Genomic DNA, 24,002 nt, shown 5'->3' with positions numbered 1-24,002 from the left:
CTACCAAATGTGTGGTGTTGACCCTGCTGGTAGCTGGGTCAGAGCAGAGACCTCCACACAGCTGCCTCCAGCAGGAGCTGCTCTGTGGCATGCACAGCACAGCTTGGGCAGCAGAATGACTGCACAGGCAGTGAAGGTGGCACAGGCATGAGCAGCCTAAGCCAAGGCAGAGGCATGGGCAGGGGGAACAAACCCAGGTCTGTCCTCAATGGCCAGAAACAGGTTCACTTGTGACATCCACAAGGAAGCAGCAGGGGAAAAAGTCATATTTCAGGACACCTTCAGCACACAGAGATTCCCTGCTCAGTCTGGGGAAGAGAAGCCCAGGCAGCCCCAGGCACCAGTACAGGCTGGGCAGGGACTGGCTGGAGAGCAGCCCTGCAGGAAAGGCCTTGGGGGTGCTGGGGGAGGAGAAGCTCAGCAGGAGCCAGCAGGGAGCACTTGCAGCCCAGAGAGCCAAGCAGAGCCTGGGCTGCAGCAAGAGAAGTGTGGCCAGCAGGGCCAGGGAGGGGATTCTGCCCCTCTGCTCCACTCTGCTGAGCCCACAGCTGGAGCTCTGGGGCCAGGTCTGGAGCCCCCAGCACAGGAAGGCTCTGGAGGGGCTGGAAGGGGTCCAGAGAAGGGCCAGGAGGAGGAGCAGAGGGCTGGAGCTGCTCTGCTCTGGAGACAGCCTGAGAGAGTTGGGCTTGTGCAGGCTGCAGAGGAGAAGGCTCCCAGGAGAGCTTCTGGTGGCCTGCCAGGAGCTGCAGGGGGCTGCAAGCAAGCTGGGGAGGGACTTGGGAGGGGGTGAGGGAGGGATAGGACTGGGGGGGATGGAGCAAAAGGAGAAGTGGGGAGCTTGAGATTGGCTGTGAGGAAGAAGTTGTTGGCCAGGAGGGTGGTGAGAGCCTGGCCCAGGCTGCCCAGGGAGGTGGTGGAAGCCTCCTGCCTGGAGGTGTTTGCAGCCAGGCTGGAGGTGGCTGTGAGCAACCTGCTGCAGTGTGAGGTGTCCCTGCCCATGGCAGGGGGTTGGCACTGGCTGAGCCTTGAGCTCCCTTCCAGCCCTGACAATTCCATGATTCTCTGCTTCTCTACCTGGGAAGGCTGGTGCTGCAGGGGGCACCTCAGCTGCCTCGGAGGGGATGCCCAGGCTCTGCAGGGTGTACTCTGCGGCGTAGGTTTTGGCTTCATCGACGTAGGCACTGAGCTTGGGTGGTGTGAAGGGATGTCTGTGAGGACAGCAAAAGGTTAGCTTGGGGGAAGCTGAGAGGAAAGAAAAAAATAAAATAGGAAGTTATTTCAGAGCCCCAGCATGGGGAGGGCTGGAAGGGACCTCTGGGCATCCCCCAGCCCCAGCCCCTGCTCCAGCAGGGCACCCACAGCAGCCTCCCCAAGGAGCACAATGCCCAAGGGGGGAGTTGGAAGCTCTCCACCCCAGGAGACTCCACAACCTCTCTGGGCAGCCTGCTCCAGGCCTCCAGCAGCCTCACACCAAACAACTTTCTCCTCCTGCTCACATCCAACCTCCTGCCTGCCACTCTGTGCCCCTTGTGCTGTCCCTGGGCACCACTCAGCAGAGCCTGGCCCCAGCCTCTTGCCCCCCACAGCTCCTTTAGCTCTTGCTGAGCATTGCTCAGCTGCCCTCTGGGGCTGCTCTCCTGCAGGCTCTCAGCCCCAGGGCTCTCAGCCTTTGCTGCTCCCAGAGCTGCTCCAAACCCCTCAGCAGCTTTGCAGCCTGCCCTGAACTCCCTCCAGCACTTCCCTGCCTCTGGGACTGGGGAGCCCAGAACTGGAACCAGGTCTCCAGATGTGGCCTGACCAGGGCAGAGCAGAGGGGGAGGAGAACCTCCCCTGACCTACTGCCCACACTCTTGGTGCCCCCCAGCACTCCATTGGCTTCCTGGCCAGCAGGGCACCTTGCTGGCTCGTGGGGAACTTGTTGGCCCCCAGCACTCCCAGGTGCATTCTCTGCAGAGCTGCTTGCCATCAGTTCCCCCTGGCCTGGCCTGGTGCAGGGAAGCCTGCTGCAGGCTGGGCTGTTGGGGTGTTTTTTCTTTCAAACACACACCAAGAGCACATTTTAGGTCAGAAGTGTTTGGCAGCTGAGTTATCAGCACCTTCCTTCAAGCTGCTTGCTTTCCCCTCCAAGAGCCTAATGCATACTTTAGTTCTGGCCTCACAAGCTCCTGCTTATTTCTGTCTGGCTGCAATCTGGGCAGCACCAGGGAGAGAGCAGGCAGCACTCCTGCTGTCCCTAGCAGGCTGCTGCAGCTTGTGGGTGGTTTGTTTGGGGTTGGGGTTCTTTTTTTTGCCTCCTTGCTATATCTATTCAAAAGGGGAAGGAGGAGGCTGTGCAACAGGGTTCTGAGGAGAGAGGATTCCTCCAATGCCATTAAATGAAACAACCACAGAGACCACACAGAGTGAAGCAGGCTGGAAAAGGCCTTTGAGAGCACTGAGCCCAACCTACGCCCCAGCACCATCCAATCAACCAGACCATGGCACCAAGGGCCACCTCCAGGGGTGGGGACTGCACCACCTCCCTGGGCAGCACATCCCAAGGGCTAATCTCTCTCTCTGGGAAGAACTTCTTCCTAACATCCAGCCTGAACCTCCCCTGGCACAGCTTGAGACTGTGTGCTCTTGTTCTGTCACTGCTTGCCTGGGAGAAGAGACCAACCCCCACCTGGCTGCCAGCTCCCTGCAGGGAGTTGGAGGGAGCAGTGAGACCCCAAATCCCAGGCAGTGACCTACATGGTGGGGTTCTGGCTGGCCAGGGCAGGGATGGTGACTTTGTAGAGGAAGAGCTGCCTCTGGTCTTGGCCCATGGCAGAGTGGAGCTGGTAAACAGGCTGGCCCCAGTTGTTTTTCTGGCAGATTTCTTCTAGGATCTAGAAAGGAGAAAAGGGATTTGGGGGGCAGGTTAATTTCTCAGCAGACTTCTTTGGGTTGGAAGAGACCTTTAGCATCATCAAGTCATAGAATCAACCAGCTTGGAAAAGGCCTCAGAGATCATCGAGTGCAACCTATCACCCAACACCTCCTGGCAACTAAACCATGGCACCAAGTGCCACATCCAATCCCCTCTTGAACACCTCCAGGCTTGGGGACTCCACTGCCTCCCTGGGCAGCACATTCCAATGGCTAAGAACTCTCTCTGGGAAGAATTTTCTCCTCACCTCCAGCCTAAACCTCCCCTGGCACAGCTTGAGACTGTGTCCTCTTGTTCTGGTGCTGGCTGCCTGGGAGCAGAGACCAACCCCCACCTGGCTACAACCTCCCTGCAGGGAGTTGTGGAGAGCAATGAGGTCTTCCCTGAGCCTCCTCTTCTCCAAGTTAAAGAACCCCAGCTCCCTCAGCCTCTCCTCACAGGGCAACCCTCACCCCCAGCACTGCTAACTCATCTCCCCCAGCACCACATCTCAATGGCTCTGGAACACCTGCAGCAATGGGATGGGGATTCAGCCACATCCCTCTGCAGCCTGCTCCATCTCACCCAGCTCCAGCCCTTGTACTGCTCAGCTTCCCCCCTTCCAAGGGGGTTGTTGTGGCACCTTCCTTGAGGCTTAGTTAAAAAGTACATATAGGGCAGACCAGATGCTGTATGCACCTTGAAGATTCATCTGAGTGTTTCAGACATTAAAAGATCCTTTCAATTCCTGCAGGTACTTATACTTAGAATCACAGCATCACAGCATGCTCTGGGCTGGAAGGGACCTCCAGAGCTCAGCCAGGCCAGCCCCCTGCACTCAGCAGGGACATCCTCCACTGGATCAGGTTGCCCAGAGCCCTGCCCAGCCTCACCTGGACTAGCTCCAGGCATGGAGCCTCAACCACCTCCCTGGGCAGCCTGCTGCAGTGTTCCAGCAGCTCATGGAGTTTGTTCCTAAAAATCCAACCTCAGTCTGCTCTGCTTTGAAGCCATTGCCCCTGCTCCTGTCCCTGCAGGCCTTTGGCAACAGTCTCTCTGCAGCCTTCTTGGAGCCTCTTCAGGTACCAGCAGGCTGCTCTGAGGTCCCCCTGGAGTTCTTCTGCAGGCTGAACACCCCCAGCTCCCTCAGTCTGTCCTCACAGCAGAGCTGCTCCAACCCCCTGAGCATTCTCATGGCCTCCTCTGGAGCCTCTCCATCAGCTCCAGGTCCTTCCTGTGCTGAGGGCTCCAGAGCTGCACACAGCCCTGCAGGTGAGGTCTGGAGCCCTGTTAAATTGGCTTTGTCCTGTTGCTGATCAGCTGTTTTGCTCTTTCATCAGTGTGATTTGCTTTGAATTCCTCCCCCAGCCAGAAGCTCTCCAGCCCCTGTATTGCTCAGCTTCCTCCCTTCCACAGGGGTGGTTGTGGCACCTTCCTTGGGGCTTAGTTAACAAAATGCCCAGGGCAGAGCAGATGCTGGATGCAGCCCTGAAGATTCTCCTGAATCTTTCAGACATGAAAAAAAAATAATCCCAGGGATTGCTGCAGTTAATTATTCAGAGAATCAGAAAACCACAGCATCACAGAATGCTCTCAGCTGGGAGGGACCTCCAGAGCCCAGCCAGCCCAACCCCCTGCACTCAGCAGGGACATCCTCCACTGGATCAGGCTGCCCAGAGCCCTGGCCAGCCTCCCCTGGAATATCCCCAGGGATGCCTCCTGACTTTTTGTGTCCTTCCTTTCTACTCATTTCTGCTGCAACTTCATCCATCAGGGACCTCATGACTTCATATACTTGCACAGAGAGACATCCTTGTTTGGGTTGGGAGCAGCCCTGAGGAAAGAGCCTTGGAGGTGCTGAGCAGCTCCCCAGGGGCCAGCAGTGCCCTCCTGCAGCCCTCAGGCAGCTGTGTGCTGGGCTGCAGCCACAGCAGGGTGGGCAGCAGGGCAGCAGAGGGGATTCTGCCCCTGGGCTCTGCTCTGCTCAGACCTCACCTCCAATCCTGCCTCCAGCTCTGCTGGCCCCAGCAGGAGAAGGACACAGAGCTGCTGGAGAGAGGCCACAAAGATGCTCCAAGGGCTGGAGCAGCTCTGCTGTGAGCACAGGCTGAGGGGGCTGGGGCTGTGCAGCCTGGAGAGGAGAAGGCTCCAGGGGGACCTCAGAGCTGCCTGCCAGGACCTGAAGGGATCCTGCAGGGAGGCTGCAGAGAGACTTTTGCTGAGGGGGGTCTGGAGACAGGACAGGGGGCAATGGTTTGAAGCTGAGGGAGGGCAGGGTTAGACTCCAGGGCTGGGGCCTCAACCCCCTCCCTGGGCAGCCTGCTGCAGCATTGCAGAAGCCTCCTGGGGCAGAGCCTGCCCTGTTCAACTGGCTCTCTTTGCCCCATTGCTGATTAGCTGGCTTTTATTCTTTTATCAGTCTGATTTGCTTTCAATTCCACCTCCCCCACCCAGAAGCTCCATCTCTGCTCTTCAGCACAGCGCTGAAAGCCACCAAGGTCACATTCACCTTCCCTGCTCTGATGGGGAAAATCCACAATTCAACAAAAAAGAAAAGGAGAACTAAAAAGAGAGAATAAAAGGGCTGTTTCTATCCAGTTGATTATCTGGCCTTCAACAGGCAAGTTCTGCTTCCAGTTTGAAAGAGAAGAGCTGCACCACGTTGCCCCCAGGCTTGGCACAGCTGCTGCCAAGGGGATTTGGAAGCGCTGCCCAGAAGTGCTCTGGCTGTGGCTTCACGTCCCCCCTGTCCCAGCTGGCTTGGACAGAGAGCTGTTCCACCCCTCCCCAAAGGGGTGAAACAAAATCACTCCCCAGAACCTGAATGCAAATGCAAGCCACAAATATAGGATAGAATAGAATAGGATAGGATAGAATAGAATAGGATAGGATAGGATAGGATAGGATAGGATAGGATAGGATAGGATAGAATAGGATAGGATAGGATAGAATAGAATAGAATAGAATAGGATAGGATAGGATAGGATAGGATAGGATAGAATAGGATAGGATAGAATAGAATAGGATAGGATAGGATAGGATAGAATAGAATAGAATAGAATAGAATAGAATAGGATAGGATAGGATAGAATAGAATAGAATAGAATAGAATAGAATAGAATAGAATAGGATAGAATAGGCTAGGATAGGATAGGATAGAATAGAATAGAATAGAATAGAATAGAATAGAATAGGATAGGATAGAATAGAATAGGCTAGGATAGGATAGGATAGGATAGGATAGAATAGGATAGGATAGGATAGGATAGGGTAGGATAGGATAGAATAGGATAGGATAGGATAGAATAGAATAGGATAGGATAGGATAGGATAGGATAGGATAGGATAGGATAGGATAGGATAGAATAGGATAGGATAGGATAGAATAGAATAGGATAGGATAGGATAGGATAGGATAGGATAGGATAGGATAGGATAGGATAGGATAGGATAGGATAGAATAGGATAGGATAGGATAGGATAGGATAGAATAGAATAGAATAGAATAGAATAGGATAGGATAGAATGGAATGGAATGGAATAGAATAGAATAGAATAGAATAGAATAGAATAGAATAGAATAGAATAGAATAGAATAGACCAGGTTGGAAGAGACCTTCAAGCTCATCGTGTCCAACCTATCATCCAACAGCACCTAATCAACTAACCCATGGCACCCAGCACCCCATCAAGTCTCCTCCTGAACACCTCCAGGGATGGGGACTCCACCACCTCCCTGGGCAGCACATTCCCATGGGCAATCACTCTCTCTGTGTAAAACTTCCTCCTAACCTCCAGCCTAAACCTCCCCTGGTGCAGCCTGAGACTGTGTCCTCTTGTTCTGGTGCTGGCTGCCTGGGAGAAGAGACCAACCCCCACCTGGCTACAGCCTCCCTGCAGGGAGTTGTAGACAGCAAGAAGGTCTCCCCTGAGCCTCCTCTTCTCCAGGCTAAGCAACCCCAGCTCCCTCAGCCTCTCCTCACAGGGCTCTGCCCCAGACCCCTCCCCAGCTTTGTTGCCCTTCTCTGGACACCTTCCAGCAGCTCAACCTCTTTCCTAACCTGAGGAGCCCAGAGCTGGACACAGGACTCAAGGTGTGGCCTAACCAGTGCAGTGTCCAGGGGCAGAATGACCTCCCTGCTCCTGCTGGCCACACTGTTCCTGATGCAGGCCAGGATGCCATTGGCCCTCTTGGCTGCCTGGGCACACTGCAGGCTCATGTTCAGTCTACCATCAACCAGCACCCCCAGGTCCCTCTCTGCCTGGCTGCTCTCAGCCACTCTGACCCCAGCCTGTAGCACTGCCTGGGGTTGTTGTGGCCAATAGGAATGCCAAGCACACAGACCCCTATTCAGCCTCAGCCCTGTTCTCCAGCCTGGGCTTATCACAACCTCACTGAGCCAACACCTTCCAAAAGCTCTCAGGCTCTTCTCAATGATGCCCAGTGCTAGCACAAGGGGCAGTGGTGGAAACTGAGGCAGAGGAAGTTGCATGGAAAGAGGAGGGAGAAGTTTTTCCCTGGGAGGGTGCCAGAGGCCTGGAGCAGGCTGCCCTGGGGGGTTCTGGAGTCTCCCTCTCTGCAGACATTCCAACCCCCCCTGGATGTGTTGCTGTGTGCCCTGCCCTGGGTGCCCCTGCTCTGGCAGGGGGTTGGACTGGGTGAGCTTTGGAGCTCTCTTCCAGCCCCTGGCATTCTTTGATTTGGTAATTCTGTGAACCATGCCCCCAGCCAGGCCAAACACCAGACCTCAATCCCTGCCCCCAACCCCCACCATGCCTCCCTGCTTTCCCCTCCAGCCTGTGCCCCAGTTGCATAGAAAGAAATTTGCCACAGGGCCAAGGCCACAGAAAGGCCCCAAAACCTCTCCAAAACCTCAAACCAGAGAGTAGGGAGTGGGAGGAAAAGGGCAGAGCAAACTCTGAACCCCCTTTATATAGAGAAGATGCAGCATGATGGGAAGGAAGTAACAAAGATTACACTTTCCTGCATCCACACTGCCCAGCCCCTTGCAGGACTTCCATCTCTGTGGTTAAGACAGCCCAGGCTCAAAGCCACAACACTGCTGTTCCAAAGGGAAGTGGACACAGCCTGCTGTTCTCCTGCCTCCCTGTGAGTGGAGCTCAGATCTGCTATGGATTTGACAGAACCATTCAGGTTGGAGTGGGATCAGCACTGACCCTACCCTGCAAGGGTCACCCCTAACCCACAGCCCCAAGCACCACAGCCAAAGCACCCTGAAACACCTCCAGGCTTGGGGACTCCACCACCTCCCTGGGCAGCCTCTGCCAGGCTCTGACCACTCTTGCTGGGAAAAGCCTTTGCCTGGTGCCCAGTCTGAGCCTGCCCTGCTGCAGCCTGAGGCCATTGCCTCTTGTTCATCACCTGTGAGAAGAGAGCAGCAGCAACCTCTCCACCACCTCCTCTCAGGGAGCTGCAGAGAGCAGGGAGCTCTCCCCTCAGCCTCCTCTTCTCCACACTAACCATCCCCAGCTCCTTCAGCCTCTCCTCAGCAGATTTCTGCTGCAGGCCCTTCCCAGCTTCCTTGTCCTCCTCTGCCCTGTCTCCAGCACCTCCACCTCTCTCTTGCCTTGAGGAGTCCAACTCTGGGTACAGCACTGGAGCTGTGGCCTCAGCAGTGCCCAGCACAGGGGGACAGTGCCCTGCCTGCTCCTGCTGGGCACAGCATTGCTGCTCCCAGCCAGGATGCCAGTGGCTTTCTTGGCTGGCACTCCCCAGTGTCTGACAGAACACCAGACCTGCCAGGTGTAACCTGAGACCATTTTCCCCAGTTCAGGTGGAACAGGGATAGACTGGAGAGTGTCCAATGGAGGCTACAAAGGTCTTGAGCTCCTGATCTCTTATCCACTTGCCCTGTGGCCCTGAAGTCTCCCTTTGTCACTGCTCCATCCTTGCCTACTTCTCCATCCTTTAGCCACTGGTCCTAAGGCCCTGAAGTCTCTCCTTGTCACTGCTCCATCCCTGCCTACCTGCAAGCTCAGCAATGGACTTGATAGGGGAATAGAGGAGATCACTGCTTGAGCTCCTGATCCCTTAGCCACTGGTCCTAAGGCCCTGAAGTCTCTCCTTGTCACTGCTCCATCACTGCCTACCTGCAAGCTCAGCAGTGGACTTGGTAGAGGAATAGAGGAGATCACTGCTTGAGCTCCTGATCCCTTAGCCACTGGTCCTAAGGCCCTGAAGTCTCTCTTTGTCTTTACTTCATCCCTGCCTATCTGCCAGCTCAGCAGTGGACTTGGCAGGGGAATAGAGGAGATCACTGCTTGAGCTCCTGATCCCTTAGCCACTGGTCCTAAGGCCCTGAAGTCTCTCTTTGTTTTTACTTCATCCCTGCCTATCTGCAAGCTCAGCAGTGGACTTGGTAGGGGAATAGAGAAGATCACTGCTTGAGCTCCTGATCCTTTAGCCACTGGTCCTAAGGCCCTGAAGTCTCTCTTTGTCTTTACTTCATCCCTGCCTACCTGCAAGCTCAGCAGTGGACTTGGCAGGGGAATAGAGAAGATCACTGCTTGAGCTCCTGATCCTTTAGCCACTGGTCCTAAGGCCCTGAAGTCTCTCCTTGTAACTGCTCCATCACTGCCTACCTGCAAGCTCAGCAGTGGACTTGGTAGAGGAATAGAGGAGATCACTGCTTGAGCTCCTGATCCCTTAGCCACTGGTCCTAAGGCCCTGAAGTCTCTCTTTGTCTTTACTTCATCACTGCCTACCTGCAAGCTCAGCAGTGGACTTGGTAGGGGAATAGAGAAGATCACTGCTTGAGCTCCTGATCCCTTAGCCACTGGTCCTAAGGCCCTGAAGTCTCTCCTTGTCACTGCTCCATCCCTGCCTATCTGCAAGCTCAGCAGTGGACTTGGCAGGGGAATAGAGGAGATCACTGCTTGAGCTCCTGATCCTTTAGCCACTGGTCCTAAGGCCCTGAAGTCTCTCCTTGTAACTGCTCCATCACTGCCTACCTGCAAGCTCAGCAGTGGACTTGGTAGAGGAATAGAGGAGATCACTGCTTGAGCTCCTGATCCCTTAGCCACTGGTCCTAAGGCCCTGAAGTCTCTCCTTGTCACTGCTCCATCCCTGCCTACCTCGGCTCAGCAGCGGTGCCTGGCAGCGCCGGGTTCGTTGCTGGACGTGGTGATCGTTCAAGCTCTTTTCCAGCCTAGCCCAGCTCCGTGCCAACCTCTGCTCCAGACGCTGCTGGCAGGCTCTCCACACCTACCTGAGGAGCCAGCTTGATGCCCTGGGGCTTGAGCGCGACGTGGCTCATGGGGGTGAGCTCCATCCCCGGCAAGAGGTCGTAGAGCTTCTCCTCCGGCCTCTTTTCTGCCTTCGGCTGGTAGCCGCGCCCCAGCCCCGCGTACGCCAGGTAGCCGCGGCCTCCCAGGCCTCTGACGCCCGCAGCCCCTACAGGTACACTCATGTAAATTTCTAGGAATGTAAGAAGGCATTAAACTGGATCAAACCGAGGGAAAAAGCCACCCTGGTCCTCCCTGCAAGGGAAAAGTTAGCTCTGCAGGCTGGGCTCGGGGCAGGAGGCGGGCGGGAGGAAGCCTGCTGCCGGGGCAGCCCAGGCGAGGCGCCGCTGCCGCTGCGGGGACTGGGGAGGGGGCTGTGGGAGCCCTGCTTCTTCCTGACCCAATTTCCACCTTCTCCTTCGCTCAGCTTTGAGTTGGGGGCTCCTTCTTACCCTGGGCTCGGAGTTGAAAGGCAGGGAGGTGGCAGCTGCTAGCCCTTGCAGTGCACCAGGGCACTTGAAGGACTCAGAATTCCAGCGGTCATTTATTTGCATTCTGTCATTTTCTGTTCAAGATCTGGGGGAAACTTTCTGGAGCACAGCCTAAAACTACCACACCTTGCTTCTGTGAACCAAACCCCTTCCTTTCTCCACAGTACACTTGAGTTGCTCCCTGGAGAGCCCTACTTAGGAAGCTGGGATGGCTCTAAGGCAAGGGAAGGCTGGTGGCTTATCACAGCTACACCTTTCCCTACATGACCTTCACCTCTGTGGGCAAACCCCTGGCAAGCAGGAAGAGAAATTCCAGCTCATCTCTCCCTCTCCTTGGGGAAGGGGGGAAAAAATGGCTGGCACAGTCCTTGTCAGCCCTGCTCTGCAGCATCCCAGCCTGCTGTGGGACCTGCCTGTGGCCCTGGGGACACCAGCTGACTGCCACAGGCACCACCTTTGGAAGAAAGAACAAATGGGCAGGGTTGTTTATCTGTCTGTCTGTCTATCTATCTATCTACTTACCTACCTACCTACTTATCTATCTACTTATCTATGTATCTACTCTATCTACTTATCTACCTACCTACCTACCTATTTACTTATCTATCTACTTATCTATCTATCTACTTATCTATCTATCTATCTATCTACTTATCTGTCTATCTATCTACTTATCTGTCTACCTCTGTCTATCTATCTGTTTACTTATCTGTCTATCTATCTACCTATCTACTTCTCTATCTATCTACCTATTGATCTATCTACTTATCTATCTACCTACCTACCTACCTACTTATCTACCTATCTATCTACTTATCTATTTAATTATCTACCTATTTATCCATCCATTTATCTATCACCTATCTATCTACCTACCTACCTACCTATCTGCTTTATCTGTCTACATACCTATCTACTTATCTATACATCTATCAATCTACTTATCTATTTATCCATCCATCCATCCATTTATCTATCACCTATCTACCTATCTATCTACTTATCTACCTACTTATCCATCTATCTACTTACCTATCTACCTACCTATCTGCCTATCTGCTTTATGTGTTTACCTACCTATGTGTCTACTTATCTATACATCCATCAATCTACCTATCTATTTATCCATCCATCTATTTATCTATCACCTATCTATTTACTTATCTATGTATCTATTTACCTACCTACTTATCCATCTATCTACTTACCTAGCTACCTACCTATCTGCCTATCTGCTTTATCTGTCTACCTACCTATGTGTCTACTTATCTATACATCTATCAATCTACCTATCTATTTATCCATCCATCTATTTATCTATCACCTATCTATTTACTTATCTATGTATCTATTTACCTACCTACTTATCCATCTATCTACTTACCTATCTACCTACCTACCTATCTGCTTTATCTGTCTACCTATCTACTTATCTATACATCTATCAATCTACTTATCTATTTATCCATCCATCCATCCATCCATTTATCTATCACCTATCTACCTATCTATCTACTTATCTACCTACTTATCCATCTATTTACTTACCTATCTATCTACCTACCTACCTATCTGCTTTATCTACCTGCCTATCTATCCACTATCTATACATCTATCAATCTACCTATCTATTGATCCATCCATCTATTCATCTATCACCTATCTACCTATCTATCTACCTATCCATCTATCTATCGATCTATCTAATTATCTTTCTATCTATCATCTATCTATTTACCTTTCTATTTATCTTTCTATCTGTCTGTCTATCTATCTATCTATCTATCTATCTATCTATCTATCTATCTATCTATCTATCTCTATTTCTCTCTCTCTCCTTAGCTAGCTCCTAAGCTCCTTAATTCTGTGCTTGCCAAGCGATCCCTGCAATGCGACTCCACGTGGGGGTAGCCGAGTGTGGGGACTTGATTTGGTCCCAGGAGTGGTCACCAATTTGGTCCCAAGGTCAAAAGCAGAGCCCCAGCAGCTTTCAGAAATGCTTCCTACTAGGTTATTGATCCCCCTGCCCACAGGGGTCTGCAACCAATGGCTGGATTCCAGTGGTGGTTCTCTACCCTGCCTGAAGGCAGTGTGACCTCCTTGGGAAACTCTGTGGTTTTGGCTTGGAAAACCCCAGGAATGCTAAAGCTTTCCCTGTGGCCTTCAAAGCAAAGAGGAAACCCAGGGGAGGGCTGTGCTGGTGGCTGTTGGAGGAAGCTGGCTCTGGATGGGGGAAAGGAAAATTGTTTGATTTGCTCTCCCCTGCTGGGGCCGACCCAAGAGGAGTTGTGGTTTGTTTGCACTGCACCGAGGAGCAGACTGGAAGCTCTTTCTTTGGGAGAGTGATCATGCCCTGGATGGTCACTGCACCCTTATGAAGGACAGAGCCTAACACCTGCATTTTCCACCCCCCTCTGAAAGGGATCCAGTACCCAGTGCCCTCAGCACAGGTCCAGAGAGCAGCCAGCTAAGCCCCACAGGACAGGAGTAAGGCAGGGCAGGAGTTACCTCGGATGGAGGGGGGCCGGATGACGCTCCTGTTGCCCAGCCCTTTGGCAGCAGGGAAGTGGAGGCTGGGGATGGCTGCATAGGCCTGGGGTGAGTAGAACACTGGGGGGCCCAGGTAGGCGGTGGCAGGGTCGTAGAGGTGCCCAAAGGTGTAGGTGTAGTCCCCTTGCAGCATGGAGCCTCTGCCCCCCGTGCCGCGGGTGTAGCGCACGTAGCTGTCCTTGTCCACAGGCTTGGCTAAGGTCACCTCGATCGGGGACCCATCCAGCACCTTCATGCCAGTGGGGTGGGGAGAGAGCAGAGGAGAAGTGTAAGTGTAAGGCTCCAAAGCACACAGGGATCAGCCTGCCCACACAAGGCCTCACAAGGCTGCAGAGCTGGGCAGCAGGAACCTCCTGGAGGTCCCCAAGGGCAAGGGTAGGGTCCTGCCCCTGGGGAGGAAGAACCTCCTGCAGCAGGACAGGGGAGGGGAGACCTGCTGGGAAGCAGCTCCAGGGAGCAGCACCTGGGAGTGCTGGGGGCCAACAAGTTGCCCATGAGCCAGCAAGGTGCCCTGGTGGCCAGGAAGCCAATGGAGTGCTGGGGGGCACCAAGAGTGTGGGTAGCAGGGCAAGGGAGGTTCTTCTGCCCCTCTTCTCGGCCTTAGGCAGGCTGCATCGGGAGTCCTGGTTCCAGTTCTGGGCTCCCCAGTTCCAGAGGCAGGGAAGTGCTGGAGAGAGTCCAGGGCAGGCTGCAAAGCTGCTGAGGGGCCTGGAGCAGCTCTGGGAGCAGCAAAGGCTGAGAGCCCTGGGGCTGAGAGCCTGCAGAAGAGCAGCCCCAGAGGGCAGCTGAGCAATGCTCAGCAAGAGCTAAAGGAGCTGTGGGGGGCAAGAGGCTGGGGCCAGGCTCTGCTGAGTGGTGCCCAGGGCCAGGCCAAGGGGCAGAGAGTGGCAGGCAGGAGGCTGGATGTGAGCAGGAGGAGAAAGTTGTTTGGTGTGAGGCTGCTGGAGGCCTGGAGCAGGCTGCCCAGAGAGGTTGTGGAGTCTCCTGGGGTGGAGAGCTTGCAACCCCCCCTGGGCACTGTGCTGCTGGGCAAGCTGCTGGGGGTGCCCTGCTGGAGCAGGGGCTGGGGGATCACCAGAGGTCCCTTCCAGCCCCACCCTGCTGGGATGGCATGAAAGCTCTGTCTCCCCAGGGTGGAAGAAGCCACTGGACGGGTAAGGTTGTAGCCTGTTGAGAGCCCCCAGCCCTCCTCCCAGTTGGGAGAGGCTTCCTAACTGAGTTGGCCCTGCTGTGAGGCGTCCCAGAGGCTTTTCCTTCCCTGCAGAGCAGTGTGTGAGGCAGCCAGGCTGTACGTGCTCCTAGGAGGAGAACAGTGGCACTAAAAATAGGAGTGGGGTTAACACCTCCTTGGGAACAGCTCTCGCATTACAGTGCTGTGAATTAGATGCAGTGCCAGGAGGGCTAAATACAGCAACCTCCTTGCAAATCCACCTCTGAATTTGGAGCAGATGTTTTGGGCTGACCTTGTCTGTCCTGCTTTGCCATTCCCATGCTGCCCCCGAGAGTGTTTTCCTTGGCAGGCGTGGAAGAGGGATGTGAGCCTGAGCCAAGGGGACCTGTAAGCCCTCCTTTGCTTCTCCTCTTGCTGGCTTTCCTTTGCCAGAACCTCTGAATCACAGACCCAGGGAATTGTTTGGGTTGGAAAAGACCTTTACAATTATTGAGTCCAACCCAGGGCTCAGGGCTGGGGCCAGACCTGTTTAATGTCTTTATCAATGCTCTGGGTGAGGGAATTAAGCACAGCCTCAGTGAGCCTGCAGGTGACACTGAATTGGGTGGCAGTGGTGACCTGCTGGAGGGTAGGGAGGCTCTGCAGAGCAACCTGGCCAGCCTGGATTGATGGGGTAAGGTCACTTGAATGAGGTTTCACAAAGCCAAGTGCTGGGTCCTGCACTTGGGTCACTACAACCCCATGGATGCTCCAGGCTGGGGGCAGAGGGGCTGGAAAGTGGCCAGCAGGAAAGGCCCTGGGGGTGCTGGGTGGCAGCAGCTGCAGAGGAACCAGCAGTGGCCAGGGGGGCAAGAAGGGCAGCAGCAGCCTGGCCTGTAGCAGCAATGGTGTGGGCAGCAGGAGCAGGGCAGGGCTTGTGCCCTGGGCTGGGCACTGGGGAGGCCACAGCTTGAGGGCTGCCTTCAGCTCTGGGCCCTCCCTGCCAGAAGGAGCTTGAGGGCTGGAGCAGGGCCAGAGAAGGGCAAGAGAGCTGGGGAAGGGTCTGGAGCAGAGGGCTGGGGAGGAGCAGCTGAGGGAGCTGGGGGTGTGGAGTGTGGAGCAGAGGAGGCTGAGGGAGACCTCCTTGCTCTCTGCAGCTGCTGAGAGGAGGCTGCAGTGAGGTTGAGTTTGGTCTCTTCTCCCTAGTCTCAGGTGATAGAAGAAGCAGCAATGGCCTGAAATTGTGCCAGGGGAGGCTTAGGTTGGAGCTGAGGAACAATTTGTTTGGTGCCAGAGTGGTCAGGGAGTGGCAGAGGCTGCCCAGGGAGGTGGTGGATTCCCCATGCCTGGAGGTGTTGCAGCAAGCTGTGACCATGGCAGCTGGGGCCATGGTTTAGTGGCTGTGGTGAGGTTGGGTTGGTGTTGGACTGGGTGAGCCTGGAGGGCTTCTCCAAGCCAAACCATTCTGTGATTTTATGATTATCTAACCCTACCAATCTGCTCCTAAACTCTGTGCCCTTTGCTCCCCAGGAAGGCATTCAGGAGTGTCACAGGAGTTTGCAGAGAGCTGACACCTCCCAGGTGTTCATGCAGCTAACAAAGCAGGCAGCTTGGCTTCAGCTGTGCCTGATGCATTGCCCATGAGCCCCAGGAGCTGGTGTCTCCAGCAGCTTTACCTTCCCATTCAAGGCCTTCATGGCCTCCACTGCGTGCTCCCTCTTGTTGAAGTGCACAAAGGCATAGTCCCGGATTTTCTTGACTCTCTCTACTGCACCTGCAGAACACATTGGCAAATGAGCTTGGAATGGGTTTTGATTGGACAATACACAGCTGGAAGAGCAGCAGAATCACAGAATCACAGAGTCACAGGATGCTCTGGGCTGGAAGGGAGCTCCAGAGCTCACCCAGGCCAACCCCCTGCACTCAGCAGGGACATCCTCCACTGGATCAGGTTGCCCAGAGCCCTGGCCAGCCTCCCCTGGGATAGCTCCAGGCATGGAGCCTCAACCACCTCCCTGGGCAACCTGTTGCAGTGTTCCACTCCCCCCCTGGTGCAGAACTTGTCCCTCACATCCCTGCCACTTGATGAGCTACAGGTAATGTCACCTCGTCGCTGCCATCTCCACGGTGTCCTACAGGCAGGGGGAGTGTTCCTCTGAGGCAGCTGCAGGGAAGCTGATGCTTCTGCCACAAACCAAGGAGCCTTTCCTCTTAACCATCAACTCAGGACATTCAGCAAGAATGAGCACCTGTTACAGATGACTCCTGGTAGAAGTTTTTGGTAACAGTTTTATTGGCACTGGGACACAGGGCTCCTCTGAGTGTGGAGACGGTCTGGGGCCAAATGGGCAACAGGTCTGGCCCTAAGCAACAGGATTCCCTGTGGGAATCTTAGGTTTGTCAGGGTTGGAAAGGACCTCAAGGCTCATCCAGTTCCAGCCCCCCTGCTGTGGGCAGGGCCACCTCATGAGTGGGGCATCCTTGGGATGGGGTCCCAGATAGGGTCCCAGATACAGCTCCATCAACCTGCTGAGCTTCAGTGGTCGGTCCTGCTGGGCTTGGGCTGGAGACCTCTAAACCTGCTCCATTCAGGCTGGATCTTTCTTACACCTCTGTGATGATTCCAGCTGATCCCAGCTGTAAGTGGCTTTTTTCCCCCTCTGGAGCCTTCCATGACCCAGCTGGATGTGTTCCTGCGTGCCCTGCCCTGGGTGACCCTGCTCTGGCAGGGGGTTGAGACTCAATGATCTCTGGAGGTCCCTTCCAACCTCTATCATTCTGTGGCTCTTCTCTTCTGTGTCTACCCTCTACATCTTTCCCTTCTCCTTGTCAGCTGCTCTGCTGCTGGGAGCTCCTTGGCACTGAGATCCTCAGGACTAATAAGGTTGTCTCTGAAATAAGCACATTGCTTCCGTCCCCTGTGCTCACAAGCTTTAGGCATCTGCTTTGTTTTTCCCCTTCTCTAATTATCCATCTTCCCCACTCCTGTGGGTTGGGAAGCACAGCCTCAACCAAACCCAGCCACCACAAACTGTGACCCCCCTCCCCCAACACACCCTTTGGAAGTACAGCTGAAGAGATGTGGAACGATTCTGCTGGTGGCTTTCTTACCCTTTAAAGCCCAGCAGCTGCAGAGGGAAATATCATATTGCTGCAAAAAGCTCTCACTTCAATAACTGCAGGAGAAAAGAACTTCCCTGGGAGATCAGGGGGAGTCAGCAGCAGCTCCAGCAGGCTAAATGAAGCCTGTCCCAGCCTCTAACCTTGAGCAGCCTGAACGGCTTCAAAAGGACACTGGAGGAGTCAGCAGCACTTGGCGTCCTGCAGGGGTGGGAGGGGGGAATTTCTGAGCCTGAAGTCATGGCAGCTCTATGCTGATGTCTTGTTTACAAATCCAGGCTTTAAAGCCCTCTCTGTGCTTTGAAAAATCTCACTGCTGCTTCCCTGGGGGCTCTCAGCTCCTTGACTGAGCTTCCTACCCTTCCCTGCTTCTGCCTCTGCTGGGGCAGAGCGATGTGATAGCAGCCCCCAGGTCGCCTCCACCCCTGTGGCAGCACAAAGGGAATGTTGTCCCCTTCAGCACCCTTGGAGAGCATGACCTTCCTGCTGGAAACTTTGCCAGGGACAGGGCTTTGTGCCCAAATCCCTCAGGAGCAAGGGGAGAGCTTTTCAGTGAGACAGGTGAGGATGTGCTTGGCACTGAGTTTGGCATGGATTGAAGGGGGTCACTTGTGCTCTATTACAGACTGAGGTGCATGAGCAGCACTCCTGGTGGAGTCTGTAGTGATGTGATAACTGCTCTGGCATGGAGACCTCTGGATCATAGCCTCTTTAGATCATTAAGAAGGGAGACTGAGAGTGGAGAGGAGGAAGAAATTGTTGAGAGTGTGCAAGGCCACAAAAGTCAGCACTAGGCTGATGGCTGGGGGGGCTGGAGGACCTCCCCTGTGGGCACAGGCTGAGGAAGGTGGGGGCTGCCCAGCCTGGAGGAAAGAAGGCTCCAGGCAGACCTCAGAGCAGCCTTACAGTACCTGAAGGGCTCTAGGAGAGCTGGGGAGGGACTTTGGCCAGGGGCTGGGAGTGCCAGGCTGAGGGACAATGGCTTTGAGCTGGGAGAGGAGAGATTGAGAGTGGAGAGGAGGAAGGAATTGTTGTCAGTGAGGGTGGGGAGAGCCTGGCACAGGCTGCCCAGGGAGGCTGTGGCTGCCTCCTGACTGGAGGTGTTGAAGGCCGGGCTGGATGAAGCCTTGAGCAAGCTGGGCTGGTGGGAGGTGTCCCTACCCATGGCAGGATGGTCTTGGAGGTCTCTTCCAACCCAACCCATTCTAGGGCTCTGTGGTTTTTAATTGGATGGCTTGGTATTGTCAAAACAGGGTCTGGGCAGGTGAGAGCCAGGGCCAAGGCTCATTGGATGGAGTTCAGCAAGGCCAAGGGCCAGGTCCTGCACTGGGTGACAACAGCCCCATGGGGAGCTCCAGACTTGGGGAGGTGTGGTTGGAAAGCTGCAGCTTGGAGAGGGACCTGGGGGTGTTGGTTGGCAGCCACTGACCAGGAGCCAGCAGTGCCCAGGGGGCCAAGAAGGTCAGTGGCTTCCTGGCTTGGATCAGGACCACGGTGGGCAGCAGGGACAGGAGGTGAGCATCCCCCTGTGCTCAGCACTGGGGAGGCCACAGCTGGAGTGCTGTGCTCAGCTCTGGGCCCTCCCTGCAGGAAGGACACTGAGGGGCTGGAGCCTGTCCAGAGCAGGGCAGCCAGGCTGGAGAAGGGCCTGGAGCCCCTGGGCTGGAGGAGGGCTGAGGGAGCTGGGGGTGTTCAGGCTGGAGAAGAGGAGGCTGAGGGAGACCTCCTTGCTCTTTACAGCTCCCTGCAGGGAGGCTGCAGTGAGGTAGGGGTTGGGCTCTGCTCCCAAGGGGAAAATATGATAGGATCAGAGGACATGGCCTCAAGTTGCCCTACAGAAGGTTTAGGTTGGACATTAGGAAAACTTCTCCACTGAAAGGGCTCTCAGCCACTGGCCCAGGCTGCCCAGGGAGGTGGCTGAATCCCCACCTCTGGAGGTGTTCCCAAGCTGCAGAGCTGTGCTGCTGAGGGCCATGCCTTAGTCCCAGCCTGGGCAGAGCTAGAGAATGGTTGGAGTGGATGAGCTGAAAGGTGTTATTCCTAATCAAAATAATTCTGTGGTTCAGTCAGGGGAAGAACAGAGCTTTAACAGCCTGATGTGAAACAGATATGTATTTAGATGTACATAAATGGATATGGATATGGACTTAGGTATAGATGTATAGATATGGATAGGGAGAGGGATAGAGGGATAGAGAGGGAAAGAGAAAGAGAGAGAGAGAAAGAGAGAGAGAGAGATAGAGAGAAAGAGAGAGAGAGAAAAAGAGAAAGAGAAGAGAAAGAGAGAGAGAGATAGAGAGAGAGAGAGAGAAAGAGAAAGAGAAGAGAAAAGGAGAAAAAGAAGAAAGAGAAAGAAAAAGAGAAAGAGAAGAGAAAAGGAGAAAGAGGAGAAAGAGAAAGAGAAAGAGAGAAAGAGAAAGAGAAGAGAAAAGGAGAAAAAGAAGAAAGAGAAAGAAAAAGAGAAAGAGAAAGAGGAGAGAAAATGAGAAAGAGAAGAAAGAGAAAGAGAAGAGAGAAAGAGAAAGAGAACAGAAAAGGAGAAAGAGAAGAGAGAACGAGAAAGAGAGAGAGAAAAAGAGAGACAAAAAGATAGAGATAGAGAGAGAAAGAGATAGAGATAGAGAGATATAGAGAGAAAGAGAGAGAGAAAGAGAGAGAGAAAGAAAAAGAGAAAGAGAAGAGAAAGAGAGAGAGAGAGAGAGAGAGAGATGGAGAGAGAGAGAGAGAAAGAGATAGAGAGAGAGAGAAAGAGAAAGAGAGAGAAGAGAAAGAGAGAGAGAAAGAGATAGAGATAGAGAGATCAAGAGAGAGATAAAGAGATAGAGATAAAGAGATAGAGAGAGAGATAGAGAGAGATAGAGAGAGACAGAGATAGATAGAGATAGAAGGGGGCCTACAAGAAGGCTGCAGAGGGACTGTTCCCAAAGGCCTGCAGGGACAGGATGAGCGTCAGTGGTTTGAAATGAGAGCAGAGCAGACTGAGATTGGATGTGAGGAACAAGTTCTGCCCCACGCCTGGAGATCTTCAAGGTGAGGCTTGGACAGGGCTCTGGGCAACCTGATCCAGTGGAGGACATCCCTGCTGGGTGGCTGACTTTCCAACCCAGACCATTCTATGAGCCCACGCTACAGACAGAAATAAACGCTGGAAGCGCGAGCCAGAGGCGCTGCAAGGTCAGGAAAAGCCGAGAGAGAAAAGTCACAAAGGGCTTTGCACTGCAGCCTAGCTGACAGGGGGGGAAAAAAAAAAAGAGAGAGAGAGAACTGTGTGGAGCAGGAATGAAAAGAAGTTAGTGCAGGCAAAATGAAGCTCTGTAGTGCCTGCTAAAAAATTAATGGCAGGAAGTGGAGGGGACGGAGATGAAAGGCAAACGCCCGCTGCCAAGCGGGAGCCGCTCGTGCCTAATGGGCTGCGTGGCCTGGAGAGCAGCAGAAAGGGCTGGTTTCTGCTTTGCTGGCTTTGGGGGGAATTTCCTCAAGCTGGAGCCACTCAGGAGCAAAAAAAAAAAACCCAAAGCATCTCCTTTGAAAGCCAAGCAGGATTCTGATTCCCAACAAAGCCTCACCCTAAGTGCATGCAGCGGGGTAGATCCTGCGCTCAGGGCTGAGCTCTGCTTATTCACAGGCTTGCAGAAGGAGGGGGGGGGAGGCTTTTGCTTGATGTTATTCTATTAATTTTGGGGGGGAGGGGGTATAAATATGATAAAATTCAGCTGTGGGGAGCTGAGCTCAAAAGCACTCACAGTAACTGACTCTCTGCCGTCATCCTTTGCCACAGGAGAAGGTTGCTGCGCTCTCACGCCGTTTCCCACTGTTACATGGTCATGTGCAAGGCCACAGAAGTCAGCACTAGGCTGATGGCTGGGGAGGCTGGAGGACCTCCCCTGTGGGGCCAGGCTGGGAGAGTTGGGGCTGTGCAGCCTGGAGAAAAGAAGGCTCCAGGCAGACCTCAGAGCAGCCTTGCAGGACCTGAAGGGCTCCAGGAGAGCTGGGGAGGGACTTTGGACAAGGGCTGGGGGTGCCAGGCCCAGGGACAACGGCTTTGAGCTGGGAGAGGAGAGATTGAGAGTGGAGAGGAGGAAGAAATTGTTGGCAGTGAGGGTGGGGAGAGCCTGGCAGAGGCTGCCCAGGGAGGCTGTGGCTGCCTCCTGCCTCAGCTCAAAGCCATTGTCCCTGGGCCTGGCACTCCCAGCCCTTGTCCAAAGTCCCTCCCCAGCTCTCCTGGAGCCCTTCAGGTACTGCAAGGCTGCTCTGAGGTCTGCCTGGAGCCTTCTCTTCTCCAGGGTGGGCAGCCCCCACCTTCCTCAGCCTGTGCCCACAGGGGAGGTCCTCCAGCCCCCCCAGCCATCAGCCTAGTGCTGACTTTTGTGGCCTTGCACATGACCATTTAACAGTGGAAAACCAACCCCCAGTTATTTTCATCTCTTCCTTAGGCATTTGTTGAATGGAGAGGGATTTCCACTGGCAGACTCTAGGTTGGAGCCACCATTCCAAAGGGTTCCTACCTGGTTTGATGTTGTTGAACTCCTTTTCTATGGTCTCCTCAGTGGTTGAGAGCATGAGGTTCCTCACATAGAGAATCTTTACTGATGACATGGTGTCTTCATCCACCTCCACTTCAGGCTCTGCCCAGTCCACAGCAATAGGGTGTCCCCACAACTGGATCCTGCCTGGGAAGGAATGGGCATGGGCAGTGGCAGACAGGCACACTTTGCTTGGGTTGGAAAAGACCTTCAACTCTCCCAGCCTGGCCCCACAGGGGAGCTTCTGCAGCCTCTGCTCATCTTGGTGGCCTCCCCTGGAGCCTCTCCAGCAGCTCCAGGTCCTCCTTGTGCTGGGGGCCCCAGAGCTGGAGGCAGTGCTGCAGGTGGGCTCTGAGCAGAGCAGAGCAGAGGGGCAGAATCCCCTCCCTGTGCTGCTGCTCTCCCTGCTCTGGCTGCAGCTCAGCACTCAGCTGGCTCTGGGCTGCCAGGGAGCAGTGCTGGCTCCTGGGGACTTTGGCACCACCTGACAGCCCTCCAGCAGTGCTGGGGGCACCAGATCTGGATGCAGTGCTCCCAGGGGGGGTGGTCATTCCTCCTCCCATTCTTGTCAGTCCTTTTGGCACATCTTGCAGGGAGATGTTCCTCCCTTTTCTCTTCAGGAGATAAGAGAAAGGTTGAAATCTGGCTACCCACAAGCACCCAGAGCCCCAGATTTAGGAGCTCTGTCTGAGACACACCTTTTTCTCCAGCAATTAGCTCAGCAGCTCACTCTTTGGATGGACAGCAGAGAGCATTTTGTGTCTCAGAAGCAAGCTAAGTGCTGAAGAGTCCTTCCAAACAATGAACTTAAATGCTGCCTCTTCTGCAGATTTCTGTGTGGCTTTCCCCTGTTCTTTCTGATCTCTATCACCCTTAATTGTGCTAAAATCCAGAAGCAACATGGAGATTCCTGTGCCAGTGGAGGGAGAATGGGAAGCCTGAAAAGCATCCACCCTAACAAATGGCATCAAATGGGTCCATGGCCAAGTGCAGGCCAGGGCCAAGTGGAGTCCCTCAGGGCTCAGCACTGGGACCAGTCCTGTTTAACATCTCTGGTGGTGCCAGGGGCAGTGGCACTGAGGCTCCCTCAGCACCAAGCTGTGTGGTGCTGCTGACAGCTGGAGGGAAGGATCCATCCAGAGGCACCTGGGCAGGCTGCAGAGCTGGGCCCAGGACAACCTCAGGAGGCTCAACAAGAGCAAGGGCAAGGTCCTGCAGCTGGCTCAGGGCAATCCCAGGCACCAATCCAGGCTGGGCAGGGACTGGCTGGAGAGCAGCCCTGGAGGAAAGGCCTTGGGGGTGCTGGGGGAGGAGAAGCTCAGCAGGAGCCAGCAGGGAGCACTTGCAGCCCAGAGAGCCAAGCAGAGCCTGGGCTGCAGCAAGAGAAGTGTGGCCAGCAGGGCCAGGGAGGGGATTCTGAGAGCAAAAGGAAGCATCCAGGTAATGACATCCAGTCTCACATTCATCTGAAGCATCAGCTGGAGACACATTCAGCTCTGGCTGGAAACCTTCTCCTCCCATATGTTTGCAACATCAGAAGGCTCTGGCTTCTGCTCAGGCCTTTGAAACTCCCCCAACTGTTTACTGAGCTGTCCCCAAATTGGGAAGCAACATGTTCAGGGCTACGTGCTCCTTCCATCTGCCATGCTGGCTGGGCTCAGCATCTCAAGTGCTCTGCTCCCCCAAGGCTGCTGTTGGCTCTGCTGCTCCTCCTCCACACAGCAACCAGGGAAAAGCTGTGCTGAAGCACAGAGCTGCTGCAGGTGCTCCAGAGGAGCCCACCAAGATGCCCAGAGGCTGGAGCACCTCTGCTGTGGGGCCAGGCTGGGACAGCTGGGGCTGTTCAGCCTGGAGAAGAGAAGGCTCCAGGCAGACCTTGGAGTTTGAGTTTGAGACCTTGGCATTTGAGTGTCTGAAAGGCATCTACAGGAATGCTGGGGAGGAACTGCTTAGAAGAAGGCCTTGGGGGTGTCAGGGGGTGCCAAAGTCCCCAGGAGCCAGCACTGGGCCCTGGCAGCCCAGAGCCAGCTGAG

General features: G+C 54.4%; 1 protein-coding gene across 1 annotated transcript in view; it reads right to left on the bottom strand.

Moving 5' to 3' along the window:
- The window catches only part of A1CF (APOBEC1 complementation factor), a 54,642-nt gene that overhangs the window by 10,248 nt on the left and 20,392 nt on the right, over window positions 1-24,002 (bottom strand). The window contains exons 6-11 of the mRNA XM_009903828.2: window positions 21,952-22,116; window positions 16,003-16,100; window positions 13,135-13,405; window positions 10,120-10,328; window positions 2,734-2,870; window positions 1,075-1,208 (exon numbers count right to left, since the gene is read on the bottom strand). Coding sequence (XP_009902130.1) covers window positions 1,075-1,208; window positions 2,734-2,870; window positions 10,120-10,328; window positions 13,135-13,405; window positions 16,003-16,100; window positions 21,952-22,116 — 1,014 coding nt within the window. The remainder of the gene's footprint in view (window positions 1-1,074; window positions 1,209-2,733; window positions 2,871-10,119; window positions 10,329-13,134; window positions 13,406-16,002; window positions 16,101-21,951; window positions 22,117-24,002) is intronic.

The sequence above is a fragment of the Dryobates pubescens genome, chromosome 30 (assembly GCF_014839835.1).
Source record: "Dryobates pubescens isolate bDryPub1 chromosome 30, bDryPub1.pri, whole genome shotgun sequence".
In the NCBI taxonomy this organism is placed as follows: Eukaryota; Metazoa; Chordata; class Aves; order Piciformes; family Picidae; genus Dryobates; species Dryobates pubescens.
Note: the sequence above shows the minus strand (reverse complement) of the source record. Positions and strands in the feature narration are given on the sequence as shown.